This window comes from Hyla sarda, chromosome 9 (assembly GCF_029499605.1).
Source record: "Hyla sarda isolate aHylSar1 chromosome 9, aHylSar1.hap1, whole genome shotgun sequence".
Taxonomy (NCBI): Eukaryota; Metazoa; Chordata; class Amphibia; order Anura; family Hylidae; genus Hyla; species Hyla sarda.
In genome coordinates, this window is record NC_079197.1 from 176,727,904 (window position 1) to 176,743,579 (window position 15,676).

The 15,676-nt window shown below is 51.7% G+C and overlaps 1 protein-coding gene across 10 annotated transcripts in view; it reads right to left on the reverse strand.

The window, feature by feature from the left end:
• Window positions 1–303: 303 nt before the first annotated feature.
• HDX (highly divergent homeobox) overlaps window positions 304–15,676 on the reverse strand; it is an 81,854-nt gene continuing 66,481 nt past the window's right edge. For 6 of the 10 annotated variants that reach the window (XM_056538263.1, XM_056538261.1, XM_056538265.1 and 3 more), the window contains 2 exons: window positions 2,263–2,385; window positions 304–862 (listed from right to left, as the gene is read on the reverse strand). In XM_056538263.1, coding sequence (XP_056394238.1) covers window positions 737–862; window positions 2,263–2,385 — 249 coding nt within the window. In that variant the 3' untranslated portion in view covers window positions 304–736. The remainder of the gene's footprint in view (window positions 863–2,262; window positions 2,386–15,676) is intronic. The other 4 variants (XM_056538257.1, XM_056538260.1, XM_056538259.1 and 1 more) reach the window with 1 other exon arrangement.

A 15,676-nucleotide genomic window follows, 5' to 3' on the forward strand; every position in this document is an offset into this window, starting at 1 on the left:
GATGTGACAGAAATTAACCCACAATTTTTTTGTTGCTGGACACTATCTAACTAAGGACTTTTTATCAAGAAGTTTTGGACGCTGGCACCCACACTTTTGGGGCTGAGTAGTGCTGCAATGTTTCTTTTCTGTTTTATATATATATATATATATATATATCTATATATATATATATATATATCTCCTGATCCCTAAGAGATAGAGGCAGCAGTATACAGATAGAGCTGGAAGGTAAAAGGTCTGATAGGTGAAGATGTCATCTTGTAGTTTATAGGAAGTCAGATAAACCACTTTCTCTGATACATTAAACAGTGATTTTTCTTTGGGTCTGACTGGTGATCACATGACCCCGTTACAGTAATGAAATGTATAGATGGAGCTGTGCTGTGATAGTGATGGTGAGTGTCTATGCTATGGGCAAAAAATAAATAATAATCCAGAGTGCTTCTTTAATTCTGCATTTCCCTCCTAAACGGTGAGATATTAATAAATGGCGACCACTGATTGGATAAAAGATTCCCGGATCTGTGCGGGACGCGTTTCCTGATTGTTATACATTTATTTCTTCTTTCATAAGATTTTCCATGATGCAAAATAGATTCTGTTTCCACTTCATGAAAATAAGTTAGGTATTTTTCAATTCTTTTTATTTCTTCTTCTTTTTTTTTTTTTTTTTTTTCCTTTTTTAAAACTTTTTGTAAAATCCATCAGTTCTTTAAGTTCCAGGGTGCGGAGCTCACACACTGTCCGGGTTATTCTTCTCAGACATGGAGGAAATGCTGTATGAGGTATCGTCAGGATCAGGGGACGTGTGGCTGTAATCCATGTCCTCCAGATCCAGAGGAGGATCAGTCACCAGAATCTGCAGAAATACAGAAATCACTGATCAGGATCAGTACAGGATAAGTAATGTAATGTATGTACACAGTGACCTCACCAGCAGAATAGTGAGTACAGCTCTGGAGTATAATACAGGATATAACTCAGGATCAGTACAGAATAAGTAATGTAATGTATGTACACAGTGACCTCACCAGCAGAATAGTGAGTACAGCTCTGGAGTATAATACAGGATATAACTCAGGATCAGTACAGAATAAGTAATGCAATGTATGTACACAGTGACCTCACCAGCAGAATAGTGAGTGCAGCTCTGGAGTATAATACAGGATATAACTCAGGATCAGTACAGGATAAGTAATGTAATGTATGTACACAGTGATCTCACCAGCAGAATAGTGAGTGCAGCTCTGGAGTATAATACAGGATATAACTCAGGATCAGTACAGAATAAGTAATGTAATGTGTGTACACAGTGACCTCACCAGCAGAATAGTGAGTACAGCTCTGGAGTATAATACAGGATATAACTCAGGATCAGTTCAGGATAAGTAATGTAATGTATGTACACAGTGACCTCACCAGCAGAATAGTGAGTGCAGCTCTGCTGTATAATACAGGATATAACTCAGGATCAGTACAGGATAAGTAATGTAATGTATGTACACAGTGACCTCACCAGCAGAATAGTGAGTACAGCTCTGGAGTATAATACAGGATATAACTCAGGATCAGTACAGGATAAGTAATGTAATGTATGTACACAGTGACCTCACCAGCAGAATAGTGAGTACAGCTCTGGAGCATAATACAGGATATAACTCAGGATCAGTACAGGATAAGTAATGTAATGTATGTACACAGTGATCTCACCAGCAGAATAGTGAGTACAGGTCTGGAGTATAATACAGGATATAACTCAGGATCAGTACAGGATAAGTAATGTAATGTATGTACACAGTGACCTCACCAGCAGAATAGTGAGTACAGGTCTGGAGTATAATACAGGATATAACTCAGGATCAGTACAGGATAAGTAATGTAATGTATGTACAGAGTGACCTCACCAGCAGAATAGTGAGTACAGCTCTGGAGTATAATACAGGATATAACTCAGGATCAGTACAGGATAAGTAATGTAATGTATGTACAGAGTGACCTCACCAGCAGAATAGTGAGTACAGCTCTGGAGTATAATACAGGATATAACTCAGGATCAGTACAGGATAAGTAATGTAATGTATGTACACAGTGACCTCACCAGCAGAATAGTGAGTGCAGCTCTACAGTATAATACAGGATATAACTCAGGATCAGTACAGGGTAAGTAATGTATTTGTACACTGTAATATCTAGTTTAGAGCATTAGGGATATTTCTGGGGCCCACAGCAGTATTTGGGGGTCAGTGGCCGGTATCTTACCTGCTGTTGGTCCCGGTCATTGGTCCTGACGGCGTGTATCAGGTTCCTGGTGAAGGTCTGCAGTTCTGCGTACTTCTGTTTGTATCTTTCCACTTCGCTCTCCATGTATCTTACTTCTTCATTCTGCATCAACAGAGAAAACTAAGTAAATAATAATCCATCAGAATCTTTATCCGAGACCCACGCATATTAAACATTCTGCCCTCCATGATTCCCCCCCCCCCCCCCCATTTAGTATCTGTGAAATATTTTTTATATTTTTCTCACTTTTTGCCAGAGGTGTAAAGATTGTGAGAAGCCTCAGTGCTGACATCTAGTGGCCAAACTATTATATCTTATATAAACAAGTAACAGAGGGATCCCCCAATTCAAGAATAAAGAGCCACAGCACCTCACCCTACAGGACCACTGCACCTCACCCTACAGGACCACTGCACCTCACCCTACAGGACCACTGCACCTCACCCTACAGAGCCACAGCACCTCACCCTACAGGACCACTGCACCTCACCCTACAGGGCCACTGCACCTCACCCTACAGGGCCACTGCACCTCACCCTACAGAGCCACTGCACCTCACCCTACAGGACCACTGCACCTCACCCTACAGAGCCACAGCACCTCACCCTACAGGACCACAGCACCTCACCCTACAGGACCACTGCACCTCACCCTACAGGACCACTGCACCTCACCCTACAGAGCCACTGCACCTCACCCTACAGGGCCACTGCACCTCACCCTACAGGGCCACTGCACCTCACCCTACAGAGCCACTGCACCTCACCCTACAGGGCCACTGCACCTCACCCTACAGGGCCACTGCACCTCACCCTACAGAGCCACTGCACCTCACCCTACAGGACCACTGCACCTCACCCTACAGGACCACTGCACCTCACCCTACAGGACCACTGCACCTCACCCTACAGAACTACTGCACCTCACCCTACAGGACCACTGCACCTCACCCTACAGAGCCACTGCACCTCACCCTACAGAGCCACTGCACCTCACCCTACAGGACCACTGCACCTCACCCTACAGGACCACTGCACCTCACCCTACAGGACCACTGCACCTCACCCTACAGAACCACTGCACCTCACCCTACAGGACCACTGCACCTCACCCTACAGGACCACTGCACCTCACCCTACAGAGCCACTGCACCTCACCCTACAGAGCCACTGCACCTCACCCTACAGGACCACTGCACCTCACCCTACAGAGCCACTGCACCTCACCCTACAGGGCCACTGCACCTCACCCTACAGGACCACTGCACCTCACCCTACAGGACCACTGCACCTCACCCTACAGGACCACTGCACCTCACCCTACAGGACCACTGCACCTCACCCTACAGGACCACTGCACCTCACCCTACAGGACCACTGCACCTCACCCTACAGGACCACTGCACCTCACCCTACAGGGCCACTGCACCTCACCCTACAGGGCCACTGCACCTCACCCTACAGGACCACTGCACCTCACCCTACAGGACCACTGCACCTCACCCTACAGGACCACTGCACCTCACCCTACAGGACCACTGCACCTCACCCTACAGAGCCACTGCACCTCACCCTACAGGACCACTGCACCTCACCCTACAGGACCACTGCACCTCACCCTACAGGACCACTGCACCTCACCCTACAGGGCCACTGCACCTCACCCTACAGAGCCACTGCACCTCACCCTACAGGACCACTGCACCTCACCCTACAGGACCACTGCACCTCACCCTACAGGACCACTGCACCTCACCCTACAGAGCCACTGCACCTCACCCTACAGGACCACTGCACCTCACCCTACAGGACCACTGCACCTCACCCTACAGGACCACTGCACCTCACCCTACAGGACCACTGCACCTCACCCTACAGAGCCACTGCACCTCACCCTACAGGGCCACTGCACCTCACCCTACAGAGCCACTGCACCTCACCCTACAGAGCCACTGCACCTCACCCTACAGGACCACTGCACCTCACCCTACAGGGCCACTGCACCTCACCCTACAGAGCCACTGCACCTCACCCTACAGGGCCACTGCACCTCACCCTACAGAGCCACTGCACCTCACCCTACAGGACCACTGCACCTCACCCTACAGGACCACTGCACCTCACCCTACAGAGCCACTGCACCTCACCCTACAGGACCACTGCACCTCACCCTACAGGGCCACTGCACCTCACCCTACAGGACCACTGCACCTCACCCTACAGGACCACTGCACCTCACCCTACAGGACCACTACACCTCACCCTACAGGACCACTGCACCTCACCCTACAGGACCACTGCACCTCACCCTACAGGACCACTGCACCTCACCCTACAGGACCACTGCACCTCACCCTACAGGACCATTGCACCTCACCCTACAGGACCACTGCACCTCACCCTACAGGACCACTGCACCACAGCCTACAGGACCACTGCACCTCACCCTACAGGACCACTGCACCTCACCCTACAGGGCCACTGCACCTCACCCTACAGAGCCACTGCACCTCACCCTACAGAGCCACTGCACCTCACCCTACAGAGCCACTGCACCTCACCCTACAGGACCACTGCACCTCACCCTAGAGGACCACTGCACCTCACCCTACAGGACCACTGCACCTCACCCTACAGGACCACTGCACCTCACCCTACAGGACCACTGCACCTCACCCTACAGGACCACTGCACCTCACCCTACAGAGCCACTGCACCTCATCCTACAGGATCACTGCACCTTACCCTACAGAGCCACTGCACCTCACCCTACAGAGCCACTGCACCTCACCCTACAGAGCCACTGCACCTCACCCTACAGGACCACTGCACCTCACCCTACAGGACCACTGCACCTCACCCTACAGGACCACTGCACCTCTCCCTACAGAGCCACTGCACCTCACCCTACAGAGCCACTGCACCTCACCCTACAGAGCCACTGCACCTCACCCTACAGAGCCACTGCACCTCACCCTACAGGACCACTGCACCTCACCCTACAGAGCCACTGCACCTCACCCTACAGGACCACTGCACTTCACCCTACAGGACCACTGCAACTCACCCTACAGGACCACTGCACCTCACCCTACAGGACCACTGCACATCACCCTAGAGGACCACTGCACCTCACCCTACAGGACCACTGCACCTCACCCTACAGGACCACTGCACCTCACCCTACAGGACCACTGCACCTCACCCTACAGGACCACTGCACCACAGCCTACAGGACCACTGCACCTCACCCTACAGGACCACTGCACCTCACCCTACAGGACCACTGCACCTCACCCTACAGAGCCACTGCACCTCACCCTACAGGACCACTGCACCTCACCCTACAGGACCACAGCACCTCACCCTACAGGACCACTGCACCTCACCCTACAGGACCACTGCACCACAGCCTACAGGACCACTGCACCTCACCCTACAGGACCACTGCACCTCACCCTACAGGACCACTGCACCTCACCCTACAGAGCCACTGCACCTCACCCTAAAGAGCCACTGCACCTCACCCTACAGAGCCACTGCACCTCACCCTACAGGACCACTGCACCTCACCCTACAGGACCACTGCACCTCACCCTACAGGACCACTGCACCACAGCCTACAGGACCACTGCACCTCACCCTACAGGACCACTGCACCTCAACCTACAGGACCACTGCACGTCACCCTACAGGACCACTGCACCTCACCCTACAGGACCACTGCACCTCACCCTACAGGACCACTGCACCTCACCCTACAGGACCACTGCACCTCACCCTACAGGACCACTGCACCTCACCCTACAGGACCACTGCACCTCAACCTACAGGACCACTGCACGTCACCCTACAGGACCACTGCACCTCACCCTACAGGACCACTGCACCTCACCCTACAGGACCACTGCACCTCCCCCTACAGGACCACTGCACCTCCCCCTACAGGACCACTGCACCTCACCCTACAGGACCACTGCACCTCACCCTACAGGGCCACTGCACCTCACCCTACAGGACCACTGCACCTCACCCTACAGGACCACTGCACCTCACCCTACAGGACCACTGCACCTCACCCTACAGAGCCACTGCACCTCACCCTACAGAGCCACTGCACCTCACCCTACAGAGCCACTGCACCTCACCCTACAGAGCCACTGCACCTCACCCTACAGAGCCACTGCACCTCACCCAACAGAGCCACTGCACCTCACCCTACAGGACCACTGCACCTCACCCTACAGGACCACTGCACCTCACCCTACAGGACCACTGCACCACAGCCTACAGGACCACTGCACCTCACCCTACAGGACCACTGCACCTCAACCTACAGGACCACTGCACGTCACCCTACAGGACCACTGCACCTCACCCTACAGGACCACTGCACCTCACCCTAAAGGACCACTGCACCTCACCCTACAGGACCACTGCACCTCACCCTACAGGACCACTGCACCTCACCCTACAGGACCACTGCACCTCACCCTACAGGACTACTGCACCACAGCCTACAGGACCACTGCACCTCACCCTACAGGACCACTGCACCTCACCCTACAGGACCACTGCACCTCACCCTACAGGACCACTGCACCTCACCCTACAGGACCACTGCACCTCACCCTACAGAGCCACTGCACCTCATTTTACAGGACCACTGCACCTTACCCTACAGAGCCACTGCACCTCACCCTACAGAGCCACTCCACCTCACCCTACAGAGCCACTGCACCTCACCCTACAGGACCACTGCACCTCACCCTACAGGACCACTGCACCTCACCCTACAGGACCACTGCACCTCACCCTACAGAGCCACTGCACCTCACCCTACAGGACCACTGCACCTCACCCTACAGGACCACTGCACCTCACCCTACAGGACCACTGCACCACACCCTACAGGACCACTGCACCTCACCCTACAGAGCCACTGCACCTCACCCTACAGAGCCACTGCACCTCACCCTACAGGACCACTGCACCTCACCCTACAGAGCCACTGCACCTCACCCTACAGGACCACTGCACCTCACCCTACAGGACCACTGCACCTCACCCTACAGACCCACTGCACCTCACCCTACAGGACCACTGCACCACACCCTACAGGACCACTGCACCTCACCCTACAGAGCCACTGCACCTCACCCTACAGAGCCACTGCACCTCACCCTACAGGACCACTGCACCTCACCCTACAGGACCACTGCACCTCACCCTACAGAGCCACTGCACCTCACCCTACAGAATCACTGCACCTCACCCTACAGGACCACTGCACCTCACCCTACAGGACAACTGCACCTCACCCTACAGGACAACTGCACCTGACCGTACAGGACCACTTCACCTCACCCTACAGGACCACTGCACCTCACCCTACAGAGCCACTGCACCTCACCCTACAGAGCCACTGCACCTCACCCTACAGGGCCACTGCACCTCACCCTACAGAGCCACTGCACCTCTCCCTACAGGACCACTGCACCTCACCCTACAGGACCACTGCACCTCACCCTACAGAGCCACTGCACCTCTCCCTACAGGACCACTACACCTCACCCTACAGGACCACTGCACCTCACCCTAAAGGACCACTGCACCTCACCCTACAGGACCACTGCACCTCACCCTACAGGACCACTGCACCTCACCCTACAGGACCACTGCACCTCACCCTACAGGACCACTGCACCACAGCCTACAGGACCACTGCACCTCACCCTACAGGACCACTGCACCTCACCCTACAGGACCACTGCACCTCACCCTACAGGACCACTGCACCTCACCCTACAGGACCACTGCACCTCACCCTACAGAGCCACTGCACCTCATCCTACAGGACCACTGCACCTTACCCTACAGAGCCACTGCACCTCACCCTACAGAGCCACTCCACCTCACCCTACAGAGCCACTGCACCTCACCCTACAGAGCCACTGCACCTCACCCTACAGAGCCACTGCACCTCACCCTACAGAGCCACTGCACCTCACCCTACAGAGCCACTGCACCTCACCCAACAGAGCCACTGCACCTCACCCTACAGGACCACTGCACCTCACCCTACAGGACCACTGCACCTCACCCTACAGGACCACTGCACCACAGCCTACAGGACCACTGCACCTCACCCTACAGGACCACTGCACCTCAACCTACAGGACCACTGCACGTCACCCTACAGGACCACTGCACCTCACCCTACAGGACCACTGCACCTCACCCTAAAGGACCACTGCACCTCACCCTACAGGACCACTGCACCTCACCCTACAGGACCACTGCACCTCACCCTACAGGACCACTGCACCTCACCCTACAGGACTACTGCACCACAGCCTACAGGACCACTGCACCTCACCCTACAGGACCACTGCACCTCACCCTACAGGACCACTGCACCTCACCCTACAGGACCACTGCACCTCACCCTACAGGACCACTGCACCTCACCCTACAGAGCCACTGCACCTCATTTTACAGGACCACTGCACCTTACCCTACAGAGCCACTGCACCTCACCCTACAGAGCCACTCCACCTCACCCTACAGAGCCACTGCACCTCACCCTACAGGACCACTGCACCTCACCCTACAGGACCACTGCACCTCACCCTACAGGACCACTGCACCTCACCCTACAGAGCCACTGCACCTCACCCTACAGGACCACTGCACCTCACCCTACAGGACCACTGCACCTCACCCTACAGGACCACTGCACCACACCCTACAGGACCACTGCACCTCACCCTACAGAGCCACTGCACCTCACCCTACAGAGCCACTGCACCTCACCCTACAGGACCACTGCACCTCACCCTACAGAGCCACTGCACCTCACCCTACAGGACCACTGCACCTCACCCTACAGGACCACTGCACCTCACCCTACAGACCCACTGCACCTCACCCTACAGGACCACTGCACCACACCCTACAGGACCACTGCACCTCACCCTACAGAGCCACTGCACCTCACCCTACAGAGCCACTGCACCTCACCCTACAGGACCACTGCACCTCACCCTACAGGACCACTGCACCTCACCCTACAGAGCCACTGCACCTCACCCTACAGAATCACTGCACCTCACCCTACAGGACCACTGCACCTCACCCTACAGGACAACTGCACCTCACCCTACAGGACAACTGCACCTGACCGTACAGGACCACTTCACCTCACCCTACAGGACCACTGCACCTCACCCTACAGAGCCACTGCACCTCACCCTACAGAGCCACTGCACCTCACCCTACAGGGCCACTGCACCTCACCCTACAGAGCCACTGCACCTCTCCCTACAGGACCACTGCACCTCACCCTACAGGACCACTGCACCTCACCCTACAGAGCCACTGCACCTCTCCCTACAGGACCACTACACCTCACCCTACAGGACCACTGCACCTCACCCTAAAGGACCACTGCACCTCACCCTACAGGACCACTGCACCTCACCCTACAGGACCACTGCACCTCACCCTACAGGACCACTGCACCTCACCCTACAGGACCACTGCACCACAGCCTACAGGACCACTGCACCTCACCCTACAGGACCACTGCACCTCACCCTACAGGACCACTGCACCTCACCCTACAGGACCACTGCACCTCACCCTACAGGACCACTGCACCTCACCCTACAGAGCCACTGCACCTCATCCTACAGGACCACTGCACCTTACCCTACAGAGCCACTGCACCTCACCCTACAGAGCCACTCCACCTCACCCTACAGAGCCACTGCACCTCACCCTACAGGACCACTGCACCTCACCCTACAGGACCACTGCACCTCACCCTACAGGACCACTGCACCTCACCCTACAGAGCCACTGCACCTCACCCTACAGGACCACTGCACCTCACCCTACAGGACCACTGCACCTCACCCTACAGGACCACTGCACCACACCCTACAGGACCACTGCACCTCACCCTACAGAGCCACTGCACCTCACCCTACAGAGCCACTGCACCTCACCCTACAGGACCACTGCACCTCACCCTACAGAGCCACTGCACCTCACCCTACAGAGCCACTGCACCTCACCCTACAGGGCCACTGCACCTCACCCTACAGAGCCACTGCACCTCTCCCTACAGGACCACTGCACCTCACCCTACAGGACCACTGCACCTCACCCTACAGAGCCACTGCACCTCTCCCTACAGGACCACTGCACCTCACCCTACAGGACCACTGCACCTCACCCTAAAGGACCACTGCACCTCACCCTACAGGACCACTGCACCTCACCCTACAGGACCACTGCACCTCACCCTACAGGACCACTGCACCTCACCCTACAGGACCACTGCACCTCACCCTACAGGAACACTGCACCTCACCCTACAGGACCACTGCACCTCACCCTACAGGACCACTGCACCTCACCCTACAGGACCACTGCACCTCACCCTACAGGACCACTGCACCTCACCCTACAGAGCCACTGCACCTCATCCTACAGGACCACTGCACCTTACCCTACAGAGCCACTGCACCTCACCCTACAGAGCCACTCCACCTCACCCTACAGAGCCACTGCACCTCACCCTACAGGACCACTGCACCTCACCCTACAGGACCACTGCACCTCACCCTACAGGACCACTGCACCTCACCCTACAGAGCCACTGCACCTCACCCTACAGGACCACTGCACCTCACCCTACAGGACCACTGCACCTCACCCTACAGGACCACTGCACCTCACCCTACAGAGCCACTGCACCTCACCCTACAGGACCACTGCACCTCACCCTACAGAGCCACTGCACCTCACCCTACAGAGCCACTGCACCTCACCTTACAGGACCACTGCACCTCACCCTACAGGACCACTGCACCTCACCCTACAGAGCAACTGCACCTCACCCTACAGAATCACTGCACCTCACCCTACAGGACCACTGCACCTCACCCTACAGGACCACTGCACCTCACCCTACAGGACCACTGCACCTCACCCTACAGGACAACTGCACCTCACCCTACAGGACCACTGCACCTGACCGTACAGGACCACTGCACCTCACCCTACAGGACCACTGCACCTCACCCTACAGAGCCACTGCACCTCACCCTACAGAGCCACTGCACCTCACCCTACAGGGCCACTGCACCTCACCCTACAGAGCCACTGCACCTCTCCCTACAGGACCACTGCACTTCACCCTACAGGACCACTGCACCTCACCCTACAGAGCCACTGCACCTCTCCCTACAGGACCACTGCACCTCACCCTACAGGACCACTGCACCTCACCCTACAGGACCACTGCACCTCACCCTACAGGACCACTGCACCTCACCCTACAGGACCACTGCACCTCACCCTACAGGACCACTGCACCTCACCCTACAGGACCACTGCACCTCACCCTACAGGACCACTGCACCTCACCCTACAGGACCACTGCACCTCACCCTACAGAGCCACTGCACACTGTGTCCTATGTATCAATTTAACCCATTACTGACAGACCGTCAGTGACTATTGGTGAATTACATAGACTGTGACCAAAGCAACAACTTATCATTTGTTCAGGAAATTCATATTGTTCTAGAAAAAAAAAACATCTGAGAAAAGATCATCTCAACAATTTACTAATCATCTTATTATCACCTATAGGAAGAAAGTAAGAAAGCGACACAAGGAGTGAAACTATCTCCACCGAGGGAGGCGGGTAATAGCCATGTGTGAGATAGCGATAGCGATAAATACCTCACCTCATAATAACCTTACTACAGTAGTTATATTCTTGTATATAGGAGCAGTATTATAGTAGTTATATTCTTGTATATAGGAGTGGTATTATAGTAGTTATATTCTTGTATATAGGAGCAGTATTATAGTAGTTATATTCTTGTATATAGGAGCAATATTATAGTAGTTATATTCTTGTATATAGTAGGTAGTATTATAGTAGTTATATTCTTGTATATAGGAGCAGTATTATAGTAGTTATATTCTTGTATATAGGAGGCAGTATTATAGTAGTTATATTCTTGTATATAGGAGCAGTATTATAGTAGTTATATTCTTGTATATAGGAGCAGTATTATAGTAGTTATATTCTTGTATATAGTAGGTAGTATTATAGTAGTTATATTCTTGTATATAGGAGCAGTATTATAGTAGTTATATTCTTGTATATAGGAGGCAGTATTATAGTAGTTATATTCTTGTATATAGGAGCAGTATTATAGTAGTTATATTCTTGTATATAGGAGCAGTATTATAGTAGTTATATTCTTGTATATAGGAGCAGTATTATAGTAGTTATATTCTTGTATATAGGAGCAGTATTATAGTAGTTATATTCTTGTATATAGGATCAGTATTATAGTAGTTATATTCTTGTATATAGGAGCAGTATTATAGTAGTTATATTCTTGTATATAGGAGCAGTATTATAGTAGTTATATTCTTGTATATAGGAGCAGTATTATAGTAGTTATATTCTTGTATATAGTAGGTAGTATTATAGTAGTTGTATTCTTGTATATAGGATCAGTATTATAGTAGTTATATTCTTGTATATAGGAGCAGTATTATAGTAGTTATATTCTTGTATATAGGAGCAGTATTATAGTAGTTATATTCTTGTATATAGTAGGTAGTATTATAGTAGTTATATTCTTGTATATAGGATCAGTATTATAGTAGTTATATTCTTGTATATAGGAGCAGTATTATAGTAGTTATATTCTTGTATATAGGAGCAGTATTATAGTAGTTATATTCTTGTATATAGGAGCAGTATTATAGTAGTTATATTCTTGTATATAGGAGCAGTATTATAGTAGATATATTCTTGTATATAGGAGCAGTATTATAGTAGTTATATTCTTGTACATAGTAGGTAGTATTATAGTAGTTATATTCTTGTATATAGGAGCAGTATTATAGTAGTTATATTCTTGTATATAGGATCAGTATTATAGTAGTTATATTCTTGCAGATAGGAGCAGTATTATAATAGATATATTCTTGTACATAGGAGGCAGTATTATAGTAGTCATATTCTTGTATATAGGAGCAGTATTATAGTAGTTATATTCTTGTACATAGGAGGCAGTATTATAGTAGTTATATTCTTGTATATAGGAGCAGTATTATAGTAGTTATATTCTTGTATGTAGGAGCAGTATTATAGTAGTTATATTCTTGTACATAGGAGGCAGTATTATAGTAGTTATATTCTTGTATATAGGAGCAGTATTATAGTAGTTAATTCTAATTATAGTAGTTATATTCTTGTATATAGGGGCAGTATTATAGTAGTTATATTCCTGTATATAGGAACAGTATTATAGTGGTTATATTCTTGTACATAGGAGGTATTATTTTATTAAAATGTTCATGTCTTTACGAGTCAATCTTTTAGTAGTGTCATCCTTTCTCCATTTCTCCAGTACATTGCTCAGCAGGGGCTCCTATAAGTATAGGGGGATAATGTATGAACTTCTTACTGATGTATTATGGGAGGGACATTCCTGATAAATCTATATTAACATAGTGAAGGCGATGGAGCTGGATCGTGTACAGACTTCGTGTTTCTGTCTCCATTGATATCTGAACCTGCTGTGACTCATTGTGCGCTCGCTGGCATGTCGCATTGAGCGGTCGGGTGCACGCAGTGGCATTACAGAGGAGATTCTACCAACCCGTCACCAGCCTGGCAGCACTAATGTCTCGCTGCTCTGTTACCATGGCATTCATTTCACTTGGTTTAACAAGGAATGAAAACAGATTCTCCCCTAACGCTCATTATGTAGAAATTTCATTGTTCGGAAGCCTGAAGGCCAGGAACACCGCGCCCATCTGTAACCACAACCTGCAGCCAGGACCCGTGCCATATTATGTAAAATTAAGTCAAAACCCACCGTATCCTCCAAAATGTTAAAGGGAATGTCCAATATTAGAAAAATGCTGCTTTATTCTAGCAAAAACAGCGCCACTTCTGTCCACAGGTTGTATTTGGTATTGAAGTGAATGGGACTGAGCTGCAGGACTACAAATGACCTGTGGATAAGAGTGGTGCTATTTTTTGCAGAGTTTTCCTTGTGCAGATATATCCAGACACCTGAAATATATATCTAGTTTGCAATGTCCTGATATCTGGTTTCTGCATATTTGCCTTGAATGTGGCCGTACACTTCAGCTGTATGAGGGCTCGATCAGACAACAGCAATTCCTCTCGACCTCACCATACACATGCACACTCGGCTCGATCGAGGGCGTGTGTATTCTAAATGATGAGAGAGGGCAGAGGGAAGCTACTGCCAGACTTGTCTCCTTCAGACTCATCTGACTCTTTCAAACTCCTCTGTCCTTCTCCTCCAGACTCCTCTGTCCTTCTCCTCCAGACTCCTCTGTCCTTCTCCTCCAGACTCCTCTGTCCTTCTCCTCCAGACTCCTCTGTCCTTCTCCTCCAGACTCTTCTGTCTTCTCCTCCAGACTCCTCTGTCTTCTCCTCCAGACTCCTCTGTCCTTCTCCTCCAGACTCCTCTGTCCTTCTCCTCCAGACTCCTCTGTCCTTCTCCTCCAGACTCTTCTGTCTTCTCCTCCAGACTCCTCTGTCTTCTCCTCCAGACTCCTCTGTCCTCATCCTCCAGACCCCTGTCCTCCTCCAGACTCCTCTGTCCTCCTCCTCCAGACTCCTCTGTCCTTCTCCTCCAGACTCCTCTGTCTTCTCCTCCAGACTCCTCTGTCCTTCTCCTCCAGACTCCTCTGTCCTTCTCCTCCAGACTCCTCTGTCCTCCTCCAGACTCCTCTGTCCTCCTCCTCCAGATTCCTCTGTCCTTCTCCTCCAGACTCCTCTGTCCTTCTCCTCCAGACTCCTCTGTCCTCCTCCTCCAGACCCCTCTGTCCTCCTCCTCCAGACCCCTCTGTCCTTCTCCTCCAGACCCCTCTGTCCTTCTCCTCCAGACCCCTCTGTCCTTCTCCTCCATACCCCTGTCCTCCTCCAGACTCCTCTGTCCTCCTCCTCCAGATTCCTCTATCCTTCTCCTCCAGATCCCTGTCCTCCTCCAGACTCCTCTGTCCTCCTCCTCCAGACTCCTCTGTCCTTCTCTTCCAGACTCCTCTGTCCTTCTCTTCCAGACTCCTCTGTCCTTCTCCTCCAGACCCCCTGTCCTTCTCCTCCAGACCCCTCTGTCCTTCTCCTCCAGACCCCTCTGTCCTTCTCCTCCAGACCCCTCTGTCCTTCTCCTCCAGACCCCTCTGTCCTTCTCCTCCAGACCCCTCTGTCCTTCTCCTCCAGACCCCTCTGTCCTTCTCCTCCAGACCCCTCTGTCCTTCTCCTCCAGACCCCTCTGTCCTTCTCCTCCAGACCCCTCTGTCCTTCTCCTCCA